Here is a 19892-nt window from a genome sequence, read left to right as displayed (position 1 = left end):
GTTGCCATCCTTTGAGCCTCTTACTTAGCTAATGGTGTAGTTTGTTCCTATAAGCTTTTGTGGCAGAGAATCAAGCACATGTCAAAAGTTCAGGAAGGCAGAGATGTGCTGGCATGTAATGGAAAGTGCATTATCCTTTAATAGGGATTGGCAGAGAGACTCGGCAGCAATAGCAGGGGAGGAGCAGGCTCTGACACCCTTGTGCTGTTCCGCAAGCTGTCTCCTGTCTCAAACCAACTCTGAAATCTCATGGTACATGGATCCCATAGAGTGTATCCTGCTCTCCTGAATGAAGGTTTCTCATGGAAGTCTAGGATCTTCAGGTCTAGCAAGCAGTGTAGCAGAGGGCTTTATTCTGAGAATAACACTTTCTGTTCTGCAGTTTTAGGCAAAGAATGTCTCTTGAATGGGCCTCAGTTCAGAGAAACTGCGTGGCTTTGTCAACTTAGGCATAGGAAATCCCTTTATCAGAACACGGAAAGCCATGCACTCCAGCTGGGTACCGGGCAGGTCTTTCCTCCACACCATCCCACCAGCAAAACCTCTGGCCCGGTTGTCACAGCATGTGCTGAGGGGTTCCCTGTTACAACAGCTCCCGGATCCTCATTGTTCCCTTCTCATTTCACCCCTTTCACGTGTCCATGATGGGCTGTCTCTGGAGCTTTTCACTGGTGCCTGAGTGAAGCTCATTGAGGCCAGTTTGAAGGGAACTGTAAGGTGATGGTGGTGTTTGCCAGTTTGGCCTCTCCTGAGTTACGTGGTGATGGGGAGATGATCCAGGACCCCTTTGTGCTGGAGCACTGAGGTAGCTGCAGATCTTACAGCAAACCTGTTCTTGAGGAGCTCAGTTTGGATTCCCATGGAAATTTGGAGACTTCTGAGTAATTTTGTTAGAAACAAGGCTGAAAACTTAAAATACTATTCTTCGTTACAAAGCTGAGGTGGGTGGCAGCTATTAATTGGAAACACAATTCCAAGCTGAGGAAAAGCTTGAAGCACTGAAGTACTGCTGCTAGCAGGCAGGAATTTGGGCAGCCTATTGAAGTCCTGGTGATCTCTGTCCTTGTTTGTGGGCACTGATGTGGCCCTTAGAGCTGAAGTAATAACCCAGCAGAACAGGATTTCTTGGCTTCATGGTCACTCTCATCCTACGGTTTGGAAATGTGTTGCTGCTTCCTCAGAAAACACACTGCCTATGAAGAAAAAAAGCTTCCTAATGTGAAAGTCCTCTAGTAACACTAGGGCTGTGTGTTTGATTTAATGCAGGTTGGTGGCTTTAATCCTCTTGCAGAAATTATAGCTTTGCTGAGCACTGTGGGAACACCTAAAAAGGCTGCTTTCACCCTGAGATGGGTTCCCAGGGCTCCCGTTCCTGAGTTAGTGAGAAGCCCTCTGAGGATGATACAGCAGCTACATGAAATCCTTGGCTAAATGTCTTTGCTGGGGCGGGGAGGAGGAGGAGCACCCACGCATGTGTTGTGGTCCAAAAAGAAATTTTGAGATTTTGGAGGATTAAAATCATGAACCTTTGCCTAAGGATTAGATGGAAGTTTCCTTAGCGTAAGCAGAGTTTAAATATCAATTAACTTGAAATAGCTTTGTGGGAAGGCTGAGCCCTGGAGTAGAGCGAAAAGCATTTCAGTGCTTCCACACGCCGCTTTTACTGCTGTGAAATTGTACTTCAGGCTTTTAATTGCTTCACCCCAGTTAAGTTTGGGGCATAGGGTGGGCATAGCTGTGCTTACCTGGTTATCCACTGTTCTCTGCATGGGTAAATGACTGGATTCAGTGATGCACTTGAAACAGTGAGTGAGGTGACAGTCACTGACAGGGTATCCTGAAAAGTTATGGCTATTTTGTAAGTGTTGGTCTGTGGCAGGGGGTTGGAACTGGATGAGCTTTAAGGTCCTTCAACCCAAACCGTTCTGGGATTATATGATCTTACATTCCCAGGGGGATGGCCCAGTGCAGTTGTGGAGTCTTTCTATCCCCAGCAAGACCCTTCTTCCTTCCGGTGTGCAACGAAAAGAAACTCAGCCTTGAGATCTTAGTCCTTTGCAAAGTCAGCTTCCCAAAATCAGGCCAACTTCTCCCTCGTCTGGGGAGTAGTAAACTCTCGGCAGCCTTGAAAGCAGGGTTGCTGGTTTGTCACCCAGAAGGGCTCCGATACTGGTGTGGCCAGGTGTTGCTGTATCGCCTGTGCTGGAGTCACAGCACACCCGGGATAGTGATTTGCTGCATCACTTCTAGTTGATAGATGCAGAGAGTGGGAGGTCTGGGGAGCAGAGATACACAAAGATCAGCATCTAAGGAAATGGGCATTTAATTCTGTTTCCATTAGAACTGTCTGTTGTAATGAAGGCATCATGGGCAGCTACAGCATTACCAACAGGCCTGGAGCCTGTTTGCTTTCCTGGGAGATATTTACAGCCATGGCTGGGGTTGGGTTTCCCAGTGCACCATTGCACCTTCCTCTCCAAAGGAAAAGGTCACAGTTCGTTCTGTGGTAAATAGCCAGGCCATGTGTTTTCCAAGGGATGAGTGATTGAGAGACTTGGCATCAAACCCCAGTGCAGTAGTTCTGTCAGCTGTTGGTAACTTTAACTTCCTGGAGCATTTAGAGCTGCTCTTTGAATCAGCATGAAAAAGCTGGTAGCATTGCTTAGCCCACTTCTTTTTTTGTCTTTTTTTTTTTTTTTCCTCCCTCTCGGGAAAAAAAAAATCACTATTCACCACTGAACATACACCACAAAACCCTGGAGCCCTTTACTTGTCCTGGTGAAAGTAGCTCTGTTGTTCCAGGTGGGATCATTGCTGTGTCTGAGCGTGTATGTGTATGTGTGTCCTCGCTCCTGCTCCAGGCTCCCTGAGCTCCGTCCTGTAGCTTCACTGGCTCATTCCTGCTCTGTAGAGTAGCTCACACCCCAGCAACAGCCTGGGCCCTAACCCTTGCTTGTTGTATTTTTTCCTCTCTTGCACTCTTGTTACATTTTTACTTTCTTTTCTTCTTTGTGATGTGATGTTTTCAGCTGATGTATTGAAAGCAAACCCTTCTAATTTTGGAGGCCAGATCACAAGAGTGAGTTTCTTTCTACAAGTGTCTATAGCTGTAGCTTTTTCTGTGTGTCTTTCCCTCTGAATTTGGCAACGCTCAACCATATTTAGTAAATAGGTAAGAAAATCCTGTCTTGTCAAATCTTCCCCCTTTTTCACAAAGCAATGTTCTCTTTACATTGGGCCAACTTAATGCCTCTGATTTGAGCTTTGGGTTAGTTTTCAGATCCACTGTTTCTGTGTGGTCCAGCCTGACTTGGATGGGGCTGGGAGCAATTTGGTCTAGTGGAAGGCTTCCCTGCCTGGGCAGGGGGTTGGAACTGGGTGAGCTTTAAGGTTCCTTCCAACGCAAACCATTCTATGCTGACTTTGCTCCATCCAAGAGGCAGTCAGCAGCCACAGGGTGTATTTACAAATCGCCAATGATTTGTACATCTTGTACAAGAAACTTTCTCAAGTGGCTACTGCTTTGATCCCCTTAGTCTTTCAGGCCCTCCATGAAGTGCCTGAAAACATGAAACTTCCTCAGAAGCTGGGTCCATGATCCTTTCTGGAATTGGGCCTTTTGGAAGGGTTTCATATAGTGCACCAAAAGAGAAAAGTAAATCTGTTTGGGTGGGAAAGGTCTTTCCTTGCTGCTTTCTGTCACTTGAACTTCTGCACAGTGCTCTAAAAAAGCCTTATGAATTTTGCCATGTATGCAGAGGAGAAACAGCAGCCTCTTTCCTAGTGCTTTGAGACAAGGGCTTTCAAACATTTCCTATAGTCTTGGATGTTCCATCTCTATTAGAACTGGATCTCTAGATTTCCTCTGACATTATGACATTTGGAATCCCTTGGGCTTGGTTGACTTCCTCCTGTGCCAGGATTCCTGAGCATCTGGTGGTTCTGCTCTCTCAAGTATCCAAAACCAAAAGAGCATTTTAGAGCATTTTGTTTCTTGAGAACCCATCTCGGAACTACTGTCAGGAAAGCAAGTAACTGTTTGTGGTGTATGTTGTATTGTTTCTTTGCTTACTGGAATCATCTGCATGGGATTTTTTGCACCTTCTCCAATGTAATTTGTACATTGCTTTTGGAAGATGTAATACTTGGGTAACTCTTGCACCAGCTAATCCCTCTCTGTCCATGCTATTCAGACTTCTGTCATGCGCTGTCTGTCAAGTACATCTGCACCCTCCAAGAGCAGCAGAACCCTTCCTTTATTTTTCCGCTTTTCCTTCCAGAACTTGCTTGTTGCTTTGAAATCAGCTTTATTGTACATGCTAAAGAAAACCAGTAATGTTGATTGGATATGCAGATACACAGACTTGAAATAACTGAAAGTGATCAACAGTTGTCTTTTCACATAGCTACTGGGATGATGGCAATGTGCTCCATGTGGTTTGTTGAGCTATGATGCTGTTGCTCCATCCTAGCTCAATAAATGTTCCTGGGGATGGGCTTGACAGGGCACTTCCAGTGCGACAGCAGAGCTGCTTTTGGACACTTTACCCTAAACCCACTTGGATCTAATCCATTCCTGCTTTCTTTTGCCTCAGAGGTTGAAAGATCTCAAGCAGAGGGAGTTTGCTCGCAATGTCTCTTCAAGATCACGTAAAGATGAAAGGAAGCAAGAGAAGGCCCTGCGGCGCCTCCACGAGCTGGCTGAGCAGAGGAGGCAGCCTGAATGGTGAGTGTGGTGACCCCTGAGCACCCTCAGGCACCTGTGTGTGAGGCCTGCCTGGGGCTGCAGCCCTGGGCTGTGCTGCCATTCTGGCTCCCGTAATCACACACAGGTTTGGAGGGCAAGCCGCACCCCGTGCTGTGGTTTTGGTGGGAGTGAATTCCCTGAAGCCATAGTCCAGAGCGTCCCCAAATGCCTTTATCCAGCAGAATGTTTTCTTCAGTTTATTTTTATTAACAGATGGCTGTGTAATGCTACTTTAATGTGTATTTTTGGATACCTGAGTACTTGAAATCCTAGAATCCCAGACTGGTTTGGGTTGAAGGGACCTTAAACCTCTTCCAGTTCCAACCCCTGCCACAGGCAGGGACACCTTCCACTAGAGCAGCTTGCTCCAAGCCCTGTCCAACTTGGCCTTGAACACTGAGCCACAGCTTTATGTACAAGACTTTTAAATGAGGCATGAATCCATCTGCAGGGGTATACAAGTGGCAGTCAGCTGTTCCCTCTGTTTTAACTTGTTCATACAGTGCTCCTGGAAGTGGACCCATGTTCAGAACCACCACGGTGGCTGTGGATGAGGAAGGTGGAGATGATGGTGATGATTCTGCAGCCAACAGCAGCTCTTTCGTCCAGTCAACTTCTGGCCAAGCTACAGAGATGAGTATGGACAGAAGTTTCTTAAACACTGGACACGTTGCTGGCACTGCTACACCAAGCCAAATGCCTGTCCAGGGAGCACAGGCAATCAGCTTTGGCATCAAGAGTACTTTGGGAACTCCCCTGCAGAAGATAGGTGTGTCTTTTTCCTTTGCAAAGAAGACTCCAGTAAAGCTTGAGACCATAGCTTCTGTTTTCAAGGACCATGTGGAAGAATCAAATGCTGCAGATGGAGCAAAAGCAGATGAGAAAGGGTCCTCAGAGGCAGGGAGTCTGCAGAAATGTGGTGAGGGTGAAAGCACAAATAACTCTGATGGCAAGGCAGAGGAAGATGAGCAACATGACAAAGACAGTGGGTCTCTAGCCACTACTTTGTCAAAACTAAAAAAGATGAGACGAGAAGATGGACCAATGGCAATTGAACCAGAATACTACCACTATATTCCCCCAGCCCATTGTAAAGTGAAGCCTAACTTTCAATTCCTGCTTTTCATGAAGTCTACCGAACAAATGGAAGCTGAAAATGTGAACAAAAGAGCCACCCATGAAGTTAAAAAGGGTGGTTCTCCAAAGCCCAAACCCAGCAAGCACTCAGAGAAGGCTGCTGAGAGCACGGGGCAGCAGAAGGAGCAGAGCACTACTGAAAGCACAGCTCAGCAGAGCAAAACTGAGCTAAAAGAAGTCCTGGAAAATGCGAGTGTGCAGGAGAGCAAGCATCTGCCAGAGAGCGACCTCCCTGAGCCAGACACTGCTAAAGAAGCGCCACAGCTTGCCTCAGGCTGTAAGAATGTCTCTGAAGGACCAAAGCATCCCACAGGACCCTTTTTCCCTGTTCTAAGTAAAGATGAGAGCACGACCCTCCAGTGGCCTTCAGAGCTTCTCATATTTACCAAAGCAGAACCATCGGTTTCATACAGTTGTAACCCATTGTATTTTGATTTCAAGCTCTCTCGCAATAAAGATGGTAAAGGCAAAGGGGCAGAGAAACCCAAGGAGCCAGGGGGCCTTTGTAAGGGAAGTGGTCAGAGCACAGAACCTGGTGAGATGAGCAAAGCCAAGGAGGCAGAAAGTGTAGCCAACAGTTCTGCTCTGAAAATGGAAACCAAATCTCTGTCCCACTGTGGCTTCCAGAACAAGCAGGAGTCCAGCTTGACGAGTGTTAGTAAGGGAGAGGGAGAAGAGGGTGGTAAAAGCATAATGGGGAAGAGCAAATCTGGCAGGTCCCATAAACACAAAAAGAAAAAGAAACACAAAAAATCCAGCAAACACAGACGGAAACACAAGGAGGAGGCTGATGAGAAGGGCCGGAAAACTGACCTGGGAGAAGAGAAACCCAAGAAACGGAGAAGGCACCGGCACAAAAAAGGCAAATCCTGTCTTTCAACTGAATCGGAACGGGCCCTGAAAACAGAACTGCCCGAGGAGTGCAGGCACTGCCCGAGGAGAAAGCGGTGCTCCCAGGAGTCCCAGAGGAAGTCTCTGTCTGCAGAGGAGGGAAGCAGCGGTAAGAAAGAGGATGGAGGTAACTCCTGTCTGGAGCACTGCAGCAGGAAGCACAGGGCTGACCTGCAGCAGTTCCCCGCTCCAAGGCGGCGGTGTTCAGGTCCTGCTCCGGGCAGGGCCGCCCGCAGGAGCCGGCAGAGCAGCGGGGACTACGACAGTGAGGAGGGCTCCCCCGGGAAGCGCTGCCGGCAGAAGTCCCCCTCACACTACAGCGATGACGATGACTCTGGCAGCGAGCGGTCCCGGAGCCGCTCCCGCTCGGAGCGCAGGCGCTCCTCCCGCGGGTCCTACTCATCCAGCTCCGATGCCTCCTCAGACCACAGCCGCTACAGCCGCCGGCGGAGCTACTCGGACGACAGCTACAGCGATTACAGTGACCGGTCGAGGTGCCACTCAAAGCGGTCCAATGACTCGGAGGATGACTCTGACTACAACAGCTCAAGTCACAGGTCCAAGCGGCACAAGTACTCCTCCTCAGATGACGACTACAGCTCGAGCCGGAGCAGGTCGAGGAGCCGGAGCAGGAGCACAACGCACCCTCGAGGCAGGTCACGAACAAGGAGCCGGGGCAGGACACACAGCAGCAGCTGCAGCCGCAGCCGGAGCAAGAGGAGAAGCCGCAGTGCAACAGAGCGCAGCTGGAAACGGAGCCGCAGCTACAGCAGGGACCGCAGCCGCAGTGCCAGGAGCCACTCGCAGAGGTCCCTGTCACGGAAGGGCTCTCGAGGCCATGAGAGCCCCGAGGAGAGGAGACCGGGCAGGAGAGACTTCATCAGGTCCAAAATCTACCGCTCGCAATCTCCACACTATTTCCGTACAGGCCGAGGTGAAGGATCCTCGCTGAAGAAAGAGGATGGCAAAGGAGAGGATCTGAAAGGATCTGGCTCACTGTCCCAAAACAGCAGCGGCTCTGGCATAGGCAGGACCTCGGAAGGGGACGGCAGCCCTGAGGAGAGAAACTCTGTCACTGCAAAGCTGCTCCTGGAGAAGATTCAGTCCAAGAAGGTTGAGAAGAAGCCCTGCATCACTGACGAGATGCTCCCAGGGACAAACAAGGTGGGAATAAAGCTCAAGGATCCTCCCCAGGGCTACTTTGGCCCCAAACTTCCTCCTTCCTTGGGCAACAAACCAGTTCTTCCCTTAATTGGGAAACTGCCAACCGTTCGGAAGCCAAACACCAAACGGTACGAGGAGTCTGGGCTGGAGAGGGGTGAGGAGCAAGAGCTGTCGGATGTTGAGGAGGTTTCCCAGGGCATTGAGGAGGCTCAGTTGGGTGGCCAGTCTCTCTTGGAAGAAGTGGTGATGGTGATTCAGGACAAGCCTCTGGATGAGCAGAAACGGGACGAACCTGCTGTGGAAATGCGGTCCATTCCCCTCGAGGCACCGGCACTCCCTGAGTGCTTCAGGTCTGGAGATCTGGTTATGCCACACAGCTTCCTCTCAGAGCCGGGAGATGGCGATGGGCTAGAACCTATGGATGGGGGCAACCAGCCAGTCCCGGTGGAAACCAGTATGATGCCCTTAGTTCCAGATGTTGAGCACTTTCCTGGCTATGTGCCTCAGGGTGGGGAGCCAAGCATTGAAGGGGACCGGGAAGGAGAAGATTCCTCTCTAGCACCGCTCGAGAGCCAGCCCATCACTTTTACACCCGAGGAGATGGAGAAGTACAGTAAGCTGCAGCAAGCTGCGCAGCAGCACATCCAGCAGCAGCTCATGGCAAAGCAGGTCAAGGCCTTCCCAGCCTCAGCAGCCCTGGCTCCGGCAGCGCCTGCCCTGCAGCCCATCCACATCCAGCAGCCACCGGCAGCCTCAGCCACATCCATCACCACGGTGCAGCACGCCATCCTGCAGCACCATGCTGCCGCTGCCGCCGCTGCTATCGGCATCCACCCACACCCCCATCCCCAACCCCTCGCTCAGGTTCACCACATACCCCAGCCCCACTTAACACCTATTTCCTTATCCCACCTGACCCACTCCATTATTCCAGGGCACCCTGCTACGTTTCTAGCCAGCCACCCCATCCACATCATTCCGGCGTCAGCCATTCATCCCGGCCCCTTCACTTTCCATCCCGTTCCTCACGCTCTTTATCCAACCCTTCTTGCCCCTAGACCCGCTGCGGCTGCAGCTGCCACAGCCTTACACCTTCACCCTCTGCTGCACCCCATCTTCTCAGGACAGGACTTGCAGCATCCACCCAGTCACGGCACATGAAGGACAAAATTAAGTAACCTCGGAGGAAGGAGAATCTTGTGCATTTTGGGAAGGGGTTTGGAGTTGATCCAGCTGGTGGGTGAAACCTGAGAATTTCTTTTCACTCTTTAGCAGCCAAAGAAGCCAGAGGCTCGAGGGCTGGGGAGCAGCAGGCGATGGGTCAGTCGTAAGCATTGTGTATATCCACTACCAGGGACAGTCTCAAGTCCCCAACACTTCTGTGCACGTAGCAGCACTCTCTTAGGAGAATCATTTCACGTGTAGACCAGCAAGATGCTTGGAACGGCTCTATTTTTTTCTTTTCCCTAATCCCCACACTTGATCATCTCCCTTCTGCCACCTTGTACATGATGAAGGAGATCCCATACACACTTATAGGTCTCTAAAAACCCTTTTAATGAGGTCATCTAATTGAAACGGTCAGCATGATTGAATCCAGCTTTGAATGGGTGAGAAGACGCTGAGGAACCGGCAGCTGCGGATGCTGGTGAGGAGGTGAAGGGAAGGGCAGGGCCATGCTGGATTTGACTGGGCCAGCACCAGTCTTCAGGCATCACAGGAGGTTCTCGGCTGCTGGTTTTGTCCTTGGGGTGAGCAGCAAAGGTGGAGTCAAGATCTTACTGTAAAGAGAAAGAGAGGAGCTACACGTGTACCAGGAACCCCATGTCCTGGGCTGCAGAGAGGCTCTGGGGTGGTGATTCCAGTCTGGGGTTTGACCACTCTTCTGAGAGGAGGGAAAACATCTCACTGACTTCCACCTCCTGTGGGCAGGGAGAGGAGAAAAATCCCTTTGGGAATTAAAGCAATACTGAGGCCTGGGGGGAGTGGCCGGGGTGTGTGAAGTGAATTCCTCTTTCCTCTGTAATACTGATGGTTTCCTTATTAATTTATAGGATTTTTTTTTTAATGTAAAGAATTGCACTGAACTCTGTAAACAAAAATGCTGCTTTTTGTAGCTCCTATAAAAAGGTTACATTTGTAGTATATTGCAATAATAATTTTTACAGCCAGTTCTTTTAGTGGTACTTTGTTCTGGTGGCTTTTGTGTAAATAGGTTTGCTGTAGGTGAAATAAGACACTTGGAAAGGTTCCACTTTGGAGTTGCAGCTAGCTGCAGGATGACTTCAGCATGTATAGTTTATCGAGCTCACATATTTTTGAAGTTTTTATGTACCATAAAATGTAAAAAAAACCCCAAAATAAATAAAAAATTAACTGAATCTTCAGTTAGCATTTTACAGCATAACACAAAGGCTGGGAGCAGGAGTGGCTCCGTGTCCCTGCTGTAGGAATTGGACCCTGGAGGCAGCCTTGGGAGGGGCAGAGTGTAAAATACCCGGGTTTGTCTCTGCTTCTTCCCCCCTGGGCTCAGGTGGGTGATCCGCAGGTGCCAGCAGCCTTCTGGTGAGGGAAGAGCCTTTGAACCCATCCTCCCACAGGGAGAGGTGATTTAGGCCTAACCCTGATGTTCCCTAAGGGATTGCTCGGTTCTTCCAGCTGATACCATGGGGAGGCTCTTCCAGCCAAGAGCTCTCCCATTGCACTGGGATTTTGGGATTCAGGTCCTTGGGTCAGAGTGGTTTGAGGGCACCTTCTGGGGCTGGTTTGGGAGCTGGCAGCAAGGGGTCCCCTTCCCCATCCTCCTGAGTGGACAGAGACTGAAAGGATCAAAACCTCTGGAGCTTCCTCACTCTTGGAATGAGAAATGTTGTGGTTGGGCAGGTCTGAACCCCAGCAGTCACTGAAAGGGACTCAATTTCTCTGTAAATAATGAAGAGATTCAGTATTAATGTCTCAGTGCTGGGCTTCCTTAGCTTCTAGATCCCACATCCACGTTCTGGCACTCCTCACGCTGCAGCCCGGAGGGGGGGTTGACTTCCAGAATAGTGCTAAAAATAATTAACCTGTCATTACTTACCAGGCATAAACAGACTGTATTTAACTTTGTCACATAAGATTATATATATATATATATATATATATGCTGTAAAATGAGGGGAAAAAACCTTTCTAATAAACCAATGATTTGTGGAAAAATGTGTGTGGTTGTTGCATGACGTGAATGGGAGCTGCTGAAGGGGATGGAGCCCAGGGCTTCTTCCTAAAATAACAGCATTGGATGCTTGGTTCATCAAGTAAAGTGACTCTGAGTTGGGATTCTTTGCTCAGCAGCCGCTGAGCTAAATGCAAAGAAAATGTACTTTAAATTTGTGTTGTTGGGGGGGGGTTAAAGGGTGGTGTTTGGGCAGGAGCCCTCAGCACAGTGAGTGGCACAACCAACCTGTCTGGTGAGCCTGGAACCAGAATGGAACCAGGCAAGAGGCACAGAATCCCAGCCTGGTTTGTGCTGGAAGGGACCTTAAAGTGCCTCCAGCTCCAACCCCTGCCATGGGCACGGACCCCTTCCACTGGAGCAGCTTGCTCCAAGCCCCTGTGTCCAACCTGGCCTTGAGCACTGCCAGGGATGGGGCAGCCACAGCTTCTCTGGGCACCCTGTGCCAGCGCCTCAGCACCCTCACAGGGAAGAGCTTCTGCCTAAGAGCTCAGCTCAGTCTCCCCTCGGGCAGGTTCAAGCCATTCCCCTTGGCCTGTCCCTACAGGCCCTTGTCCCAAGCCCCTCTCCAGGTTCCCTGCAGCCCCTTCAGGCACTGGAGCTGCTCTCAGGTCTCCCCTTCAGGAGCCTTCTCTTCTCCAGGCTGCCCCAGCCCAGCTCTCTCAGCCTGGCTCCAGAGCAGAGCTGCTCCAGCCCTCACAGCAGCTCCGTGCCCTCCTCTGGCCTCGCTCCAGCGCTGCTCAGGCCTGACTTGCCCTGCGGGCACCTTTCCCTGCATCCGGGACAAGGAGCCCTCTTGCTGGCCTGGCTGCGGCTGTCCCCAGCCCTGGCACTCATCCCCTCGCCTGCCCCTTTCCCAGAGGCCCTGGGCTGCCCGGCCCCGCTCTTCTCCCCTGGTGGGGTTTCGGGGTGCCCCTGCCAGGGGCAGTTTGGTGGCGATGCCCAGTGCTGGTGTTGCTGCAGGGGGGAGCCCCTCACTGCTCCCTCTCCTGCGGAGGGGACCTTGGGGACAGCGGATGGGGCCCCTGCACCCGGTAGCACACCCCCCCCCCCCCCCGCATTTCCTCCGGCCGGGCCTGCACCCCGAGATACGGGTCCCACAGCGCGGGCGGGGGGCGCTCAGCGGGTGCTGGGTGAGGGTTTGTGCTGCTTCCACCGTGGCCGTGTCCACCCGCCCCTCCCCGTGTGGTTGCGTGCGCGGGGGTTCCCCTTCCCGTGCCCGCTGTCCCGTCCCCGGCTGCATCCCCCCCGATAAGGAGGGCCCGGGCCGGGCTGGGCTGCGCAGGGGCTGGGGCTGCACTTCGGGAGGCGATGGGCGCTGCCGCGGGCGCTGCCGCGCTGCTGCGGGCCCTGCTGCTCCTCGGGGGGCTGCGCTCGGCCCCTGCCCTCAGCCTCCTGCAGGACCCCCCCGCCACGTACCAGGGCCCCCCCGGCAGCTACTTCGGCTTCTCCCTGGATTTCCACGCGGGCCGGGGCAGGTAGGGGGGAGCCGGGGGCGCCGGGGCCGGGCACAGCTCCCGACCCGCCCCCGACACCCGCCCCCTGCGCCCCGCAGTTCCAGCGTGGTGGTGGGGGCCCCCCGCGCCAACACCTCCCAGCCCGGCGTGGCGCAGCCCGGCGCCGTCTTCCTCTGCCCCTGGCCCCCCAGCGGGGCCCCCTGCGAGCCCCTCCCCATCGACGCCACGGGTGAGTGGGGGCCGGGGGCTGACGGGGGGGTCACCAGCACCCGGCACGCTCCCCCTCCCTGCTCCCGCAGGAGACGAGGCCGAGGCGCAGGGCCCCCTGGAGCTGCGCACCTACAAATCGCACCAGTGGCTGGGCGCGTCCGTCCGGAGCTGGCAGGGCCGGCTCGTGGTGGGTACCGGCGGCGGGCGCGGGCAGCGGGCGGCGGGGTGGGCACCCAGCGCATCCCGCCCCTCGGCCAGGCCTGCGCCCCGCTGCAGCACTGGAACGCGCTGGACGGGCAGCACGAGGCGTTCCGCACCCCGACCGGCGCCTGCTTCGTGGGTGCTCCCGGGCCGCCGCGCGTCGCCTGGTACTCGCCCTGCCGCGACCAGCTCATGGCCGGCGCCTACCGGGACAGCAACTACGGTGCGTGGGGCCGGGGGTGCGGGCGGTGGCTGCCCCCCGCCCGTGGTCGGTCTGACCCTGCCCGGTGCCCGCAGCCTATGACAAGCGGTACTGCGAGATCGGCTTCAGCGCGGCCGTCACCCGGGTGAGATGGGTGCTGAGGGTCTTGGGATGACCCTGGGGGTGATCGAGGGATGCTCATGGGGATGCAGGGGGTGAGGCCAGGAGGGTACCCTGGGTTGGGATGCTGGGATGAGGATACTGGGTTGGGGATGCTGGGGTGGGGATGCTGGGTGGGGGGAGGATGCTGCAGGAGGTGATGAGGTGGGGTCCCCCAGTGTGGCTGCTGACACCAGCTCCTGCTGCAGGACGGGACACTGGTTCTGGGTGCCCCCGGAGGGTACTACTTCATGGGTGAGTCCGGCCTTTGGGGGGGCACAGCAAGATCAGGGCACCTGAGATGGGGCACCCCAGTAGGTGCCATCTGCAGCAGCACTGGGAGCCCAGGGCCAGTGCCAGCAGGTGCCCCATCAGTGCTGGTGCCACCCCATGCCCCACAGGGCTCCTGTACTCGGTGGGAATTGACGCCATCCTCACCCGCTTCCACGGCAAGTCCCTGCTGTGGCCAGAGCAACCAGGACGCCCCACAGAGGAGCCGGTGTCCTTCGACTACGAGGATGGGTACCGGGGTGAGCAGTGAGCATGGGGCAGCCCCTCAGCCCCAGAGCTGGGGCACAGGGGGTCACTGTTGCCCATCTCCCTGCAGGGTACTCTGTGGCTGTGGGCGAGTTCGATGGCAATCCCAAAACCAAAGGTAGTGCTTGGGGGGTGGACAAATGGGCTCTGGGCAACCTCTGAGCTCACCCCAGTGCCAGGGGTGTCCCTGTGCCCACCCCAGTGCCATGTGGCACTGAGAGCTCTTGTCCCTGCAGAGTATGTGGTGGGGGTCCCCAACAAGAGCAACACGAGGGGTGAGGTGAGTGGGGCCAGGCGTGGGTGCCCAATGAGGGGGACACCACCAAGGCCATGCCCACAGAAGTGGTAAATGCCCCATCCCTGGCAGTGCTCAAGGCCAGGTTGGTTGGGGCTTGGAGCAAGCTGCTCCAGTGGAAGGGGTCCCTGCCTGTGGCAGGGGCTGGAGCTGGAAGAGCTTTAAGGTCCCTTCCAACCCAACCCAACCCACTCTGTGCTTCTATGGTTCTATGCACCCCACGTGCCCCCCTGTAATGGGGCCAGGGCCTGATACTGCTCTGTGCAGGTGGAGATCTTCAGTGCGGGTGCGACCCTGCGCCAGCTGTGGGGCATCACCAGTGAGCAGGTACCCAACACCCTGTGCCCACCCCACAGCCCAGACACCCCCAGCACCCTGTACCCAGTGACCCCCAGTCTTGCACCGCTGCTCCCTACCAGCACCCCATGGCTCCCTGCTGCCCACTGCCACCCTGCCCAGTCACCCCATGATACCCCCAGCAACCGAATTCCCCCCTCCCATCACCAGCACACCCTGCAGTGCCTGTGGCACAACCCCCCGCCCCCCACCCAGTGCCTCCCCTCACCCAGACCCTTTCTAGGTGGCATCGTACTTCGGGCACACAGTGGCCGTGGCGGACATCAATGGGGATGGGTGAGAGCTGGGACTGTCGTCCCCCACCTCCATAGGGGCACCCATGGGTGCTGCCTCTGCCTGGCACCCCCCCGGGTGCCACCAGACCCCAAACCTGGGCCCCCTCCCCCGACCCTTGCACTGGGTGCAGGCAGGACGACGTGCTGGTGGGTGCCCCCCTGTTCGTGGCCCGGCGCCCCGACGGGCAGCGCAGCGAGCTGGGACGCCTCTACCTGTACCTGGGGGGGCTGCAGCGGCCCCCCCAGACCCTGACGGGCACTCACCCCTACGGCCGCTTCGCCGCCGCCATCGCCAGCCTCGGGGACCAGGACAAGGACGGCTTCGGCGGTAACGGCACCCGGCACGGGGCTGCGATGGGGGCGCTGCGAGGGGACCCCCGCGGTGCTCGATCTAAAGCAGGGGGGGAGCAGAGGCAGGAGCTGGGGCAGCCGGGGCGCTCACGGCCCCTGTGTCGGCAGACGTGGCCGTGGGTGCCCCCTTCGGCGGTGACGCTGGCAGCGGGCAGGTCTTCATCTTCCGCGGGCAGAGCGAGGGGCTGGAGCCGCTGCCCACCCAGCGCCTCGACAGCCCCTTCCCCGGCCCGGCAGCCTTCGGCTTCGCCCTGCGCGGTGCCACTGACCTCGATGGCAACGGCTACTCGGGTACGCCCCCAGCGCCGTGCCCCCCAGAGCCCCCCGCTGCCACCTGCCCCGTCACCGACCCCCGCTCGTCCCCCCAGATCTGCTGGTGGGCGCTTACGGCGCAGCCCAAGTGGCCGTGTACCGGTGAGTGCCCGTGGCGCCGGCTCCGGTGCTGGCACAGCCCGAAGGGGACGCTGCCCCGGTCCCCGGCACCTCAGTTCTGCCCCTGTGTCCCAGAGGACAGCCCGTGGTGGTGGCCCGGACCCAGCTGAGTGTCCCTGACGGGCTGAACCCGGAGGTCCTGGAGTGTGTCCTGCCCGGCTTCGGCACCCGTGTCAGCTGGTGAGCCGTGTGCTGGAGACCCCGCGGTGGGGACACGGCCGCTGTGGGGACATTGCCCCGGGGCAGGTCCCTGAGCGCCCCTGGGTGCTGTCCCCTCGCAGCTTCCCCGTGGTGCTCTGTGTCAGCGTGACGGGCCAGAGCATCCCGCAGCACATCCGTGAGTGCCAGCGCCAGCGGGGGGGACACGGGGCACAGCTCGAGTGTCACCGGTGCCGTGTTCCCCCCCGCCCGCTGTGCCAGGCCTCCAGGCCGAGCTGCAGCTGGACCGGCTGAAGCCCCGGCTGTCCCGGAGGGTGCTGCTGCTGCGGGGCCACCAGGCGTCCTGGCACGAGGAGCTGGAGCTGGACACGGGGGCACCCCCCGTGTGCCGCAACCTCACTGCGTACCTGCGGGTACGGAGCCAGCGCGGGCTGGCGGGGGCAGTGGGCAGTGGTGGGGACATCCCCAGCACAAGGGTCGGGGATGGGACCAGCGGCGGCCCCAGCTGAGACTGGGGCAGGGATGGAAGCAGGAGCGTCCCCAGGCAGGATGGGGACAGGGATGTGGGCAGTGGTGTCCCCAGCCTGACCGGGTGGGGGCCCCGGGCCGGGGCGTGTTGGGAGCTCACTGGGGTGCCCATGGGTGCCCCCAGGACGAGGCTGACTTCAAGGACAAGCTGAGCCCGGTGGCACTGAGCCTGAGCCTGGCGCTGCCCGAGGGGGCCCCGGGGCTGGTGCTCTATGGGGACACCCTGGTGCAGGCACAGGTAGGGGGGAGACGGCTGAGCCATGGGGTGGGCTCGTCCCCATGCTCCTGTCCCCAGCCCCTTGCTGGGACACAGCCCCTGACCTCCCCACTGCCCCCAGTGCTTCTGGGGGTTGTCCCCATGGCCCCCCCACTGTCACCAACCACTCCTTGGGACACAGGCCTCTGTGCTCACCCTGCTGCCCCCAGGCCCTCCTTGGGATGTCCCCTCCTTCCCTGCTCCCTCCTTGGGGCATCACCCAGTGTCCTCCCCTGTCCCCAGGCCCTCTCCAGGATGTCCCCTTTGTACTTCCCACTATCCCCAGTCACACACAAATTCCCCCCAGCTTGTCCCATTTCTACCCTCCACCATTCCCAATCCCTCGCGTCCCTGCTCCTTCCTTGGGGTGTCCCCCAGTATCCTCAGTTCCCTGGGATGCCCTCTTTGTACCCTCCTCAGTCCCCAGTGACTCCCCATCCCACGACCCCCCACTTGCCCCCCTGTCCCCTCCCTAGACCCACATCATCCTGGAGGACTGTGGTGAGGACAACCTCTGCGTCCCTGACCTCCTCTTGGCTGCCGAGACGTGAGCACTGGGGCGGGTGGGAGGGTGCAGCATCACCCCGGGCTGCGCAGCCCTGTCCCCATCTGTGTCCCTCCAGGCCCAGCCGGCGCCTGCTCATCGGGGCCGAGGCCATGCTGCTGCTTCGCGCCAACACCAGCAACAGGGGCGAAGGCGCCTTTGAGGCCGAGCTGCGGGTGCTGCTGCCCCCCGGCACCCACTACCAGGCTGCCCGGAGCAGCATCCCGGTGGGTGCCAGGAGGGGCCCGGGAGGGGGACTCACACCCTGCCATGGGTGGCCACCACCCTTCATGGGGGTGCCTGGCAGTGATGGGTACCGAGGGTGGGCACCTTGGACCGTCCGTATCCCCAGGCTGGTTGGTGCATGGTGGGGGGCCCATGAGTGTCACCTCTCCATGTCCCTACCCCACAGGGGCAGGAGAAACTGAGCTGCAACCCCAGGAAGGAGAACGGGACCCACGTGGTGCTCTGCGAGTTGGGCAACCCCATGAAAGCAGGTGCCCAGGTGAGGGGCTGTGGGGTCACCCCCCCTGGACCATCACTCACTGGGGCTGGGCATGGTGGGGCGGTGCTGGGTCACCAACCCACCACCCTGCTGCCTGCAGATCACTGTGGACATGGAGCTGAGCGTGTCCGGGCTGGAGGACATGGGGGATGCCATCACCTTCCAGCTGCAGCTGCGGAGGTGACGCCAGGATGATGCCCCATGCCCCTATCCCCTTGTCCTCCTCTCCCCTGCCCACTGCTGGGACCTGGCCACCCAGGACTTGATGGTCTCAGCGTGTCCCCAAGCTCAGCTCCATCCCTCACCTCGCTGTATCCCTGCAGCAAGAACAGCCCCAGCACCACCAACACGTCAGTGACAGTGACGGTGCCTGTGGAGGCACAGGCAGAGATGGAGCTGCGAGGGTGAGGTTTGAGGGGGGCACGGGGGGCTGGGGCTGACGCAGAAGGACACTGACCCCTTCCCCTGCCAGCAACTCCCTGCCGGCCACCACCGTACTGCCCGTGAGCTGGCGCCGGGCCGAGGGTAGCCGGCGGCTCGAGGACCATGGTATCAAGGTGGAGCACGTCTACCAGGTAGGTGCTGCACCCATGGGCCCCTGGGGCCTGCCCCCTCCCCGGTGCCACCTCATGGTCCTCCACAGCTCCACAACAAGGGTCCCAGCACCGTCAGCGGGGTCACCCTGCACCTCGCCATCCCCATCCGGCTGGGGGACCGCATCCTGCTGTACCTGCTGGAGCTGGGCACTGAGGGGGGCATAAACTGCACCAGCCCGCCCGGCCTCAACGCTGAGCAGGTAGGATGGCCCCAGGCTGGGGACCGGTGTCTCCCGCTGGGGGCTGGGTGGGTGTCAAGGTGTGGGGGGCTGTCCGCGGCCGCTTTACCTCCTTCCAGCTGGAGATCCCGCACCCCATGGGCGCAGCGCCCCGGAATGGCTCACACCAGCGGGAGCGCCGGGACCTGGAGCAGCCGCCAGGAGCGGGGCTCGAGAAGCCCATCCTGGTGGTGAGTGGGCGCTGCTGGGGGGCTGCGGCCCAAGACGGGTGCTGGGGGTGGGTGGCGCTGGGGTGGCGGTCAGGGTGACATCTGCCATGTCCCATAGGACTGCGGCAATGCCACGTGTGTGGACATCGCCTGCCGGGTGCCTGGCCTGGCCAAAGACCAGCGGGCGCTGGTGAGCGTCCATGCGCTGCTGTGGATGGACACCCTGCAGCAGGTACTGTCCGCAGCAGGGGACGGGGGTGGCACCGTGTCCCTGGGGTGTCCCCACCGTGTCCCCTCCTGCACCGTGGTCCCCGGGGACCTGCAGAGAGCAGCCCTGGGGATGTTGGGTGCAGGGCTGTTGGCTGCTACCACCCCTGTGCCGTGTCCCCATGTGTCCCATGTCTGTCCCCAGCGGGAGCACCTCCTGAAGCAGTTCCTTGTCCAGTCACAGGCTTGGTTCAACACCTCGGCCATGCCCTACCGAGTCCAGCCCCGTATCCTGCCCGCCGGGGAGGCCATGGTAGGGCTGGCACAGGGGACACAGGGCCAGGCTGAGGTGGCAGCGGTGTCATCCCCTGTCCCTCTGCAGGCTGTCACCAAGGTGATGCGCACCAGCCCCGGCGGCGAGGGGACGGTGCCGGTGTCATGGGTGGTGCTGGGGGTCCTTGCTGGGCTCCTGCTCCTCACCCTCCTCATCCTCCTCATGTGGAAGGTGAGTGGGCAGCAGGGACGCTGCCGACACTAGTGACACCCCGCCATGGCGGTGGGGCCCGAATGGCGCTGGAGGGAACCCAGGTGTGAGGCTGAGGTCCCCAAGAGTGACACTAGGTGTCCTCTGAGGTGATGATGTGGGGTTCCCCGGGTGTGACACTGGGGTCCCTGGGGTGACACCGTGGCTGCCACTGCGTCCCTCTTCCAGATGGGTTTCTTCAAGAGGACGCGGCCGCCTGCCGAGGACACGCAGGAGCTGGCACCCGGCAACGCCGAGGAGCCAGGGGATGCCCAGGACTAATGGGTACCCCAGGACCCCCCTTGCTCCCTGTCCCCAGCACCCCGAGGTGCCCCTGGTGCCCAGCACCCCCCCACTGCCCCCAGACAATAAATCTCTGCCTGGCTCCATGGAGCTTCCCCTGGGGTGCCCTGGGGTGCTCCTGTGAGCTTGCACAGGCCTGTCGCGGGGTGCGATGGGGTGGGGGGGGCTGGGGTGGAGGGGAAGTTGGGGTGTGAGGGCCGGCACCGGGGACAGCCTTGGTGGGGCCACGGCGGGACCGAGTCCCGGTCCCAGGG

The 19892-nt window shown here is 58.0% G+C and overlaps 2 protein-coding genes across 6 annotated transcripts in view; both read left to right on the top strand.

Annotated features, from left to right (window-relative positions):
- Window positions 1-11137, top strand: part of GPATCH8 (G-patch domain containing 8) — a 51362-nt gene extending 40225 nt beyond the window's left edge. For all 3 annotated transcript variants that reach the window (XM_065699247.1, XM_065699248.1, XM_065699250.1), the window contains 2 exons: window positions 4596-4726; window positions 5251-11137. In XM_065699247.1, coding sequence (XP_065555319.1) covers window positions 4596-4726; window positions 5251-9100 — 3981 coding nt within the window. In that variant the 3' untranslated portion in view covers window positions 9101-11137. The remainder of the gene's footprint in view (window positions 1-4595; window positions 4727-5250) is intronic.
- Window positions 11138-12454: 1317 nt separating this feature from the next.
- Window positions 12455-19769, top strand: ITGA2B (integrin subunit alpha 2b). 3 transcript variants are annotated; one of them, XM_065699255.1, is made up of 30 exons: window positions 12455-12631; window positions 12709-12839; window positions 12910-13007; window positions 13079-13244; window positions 13319-13368; window positions 13592-13637; window positions 13784-13912; window positions 13990-14037; window positions 14156-14199; window positions 14482-14541; window positions 14795-14847; window positions 14978-15174; window positions 15306-15488; window positions 15566-15611; window positions 15705-15809; window positions 15950-15966; window positions 16050-16201; window positions 16441-16554; window positions 17049-17119; window positions 17196-17343; window positions 17529-17621; window positions 17722-17801; window positions 17945-18025; window positions 18094-18196; window positions 18265-18417; window positions 18516-18626; window positions 18724-18837; window positions 19018-19125; window positions 19195-19317; window positions 19525-19769. In XM_065699255.1, exons 1-30 carry the CDS (start codon window positions 12465-12467, stop codon window positions 19615-19617), a joined length of 3084 nt encoding a protein of 1027 aa, XP_065555327.1. In that variant the 5' UTR covers window positions 12455-12464; the 3' UTR covers window positions 19618-19769. The 3 variants fall into 3 exon arrangements, with proteins under 3 accessions (XP_065555327.1, XP_065555326.1, XP_065555325.1); XM_065699254.1 differs by having other exon boundaries at window positions 15911-15966; window positions 19051-19125; XM_065699253.1 differs by having other exon boundaries at window positions 15911-15966.
- Window positions 19770-19892: the final 123 nt, after the last annotated feature.

The sequence above is a fragment of the Lathamus discolor genome, chromosome 20 (genome assembly GCF_037157495.1).
Source record: "Lathamus discolor isolate bLatDis1 chromosome 20, bLatDis1.hap1, whole genome shotgun sequence".
Lineage (NCBI taxonomy): Eukaryota > Metazoa > Chordata > Aves > Psittaciformes > Psittacidae > Lathamus > Lathamus discolor.
The sequence above is the reverse complement of the archived record's forward strand: the minus strand, read 5'-3'. Positions and strand labels throughout refer to the sequence as shown.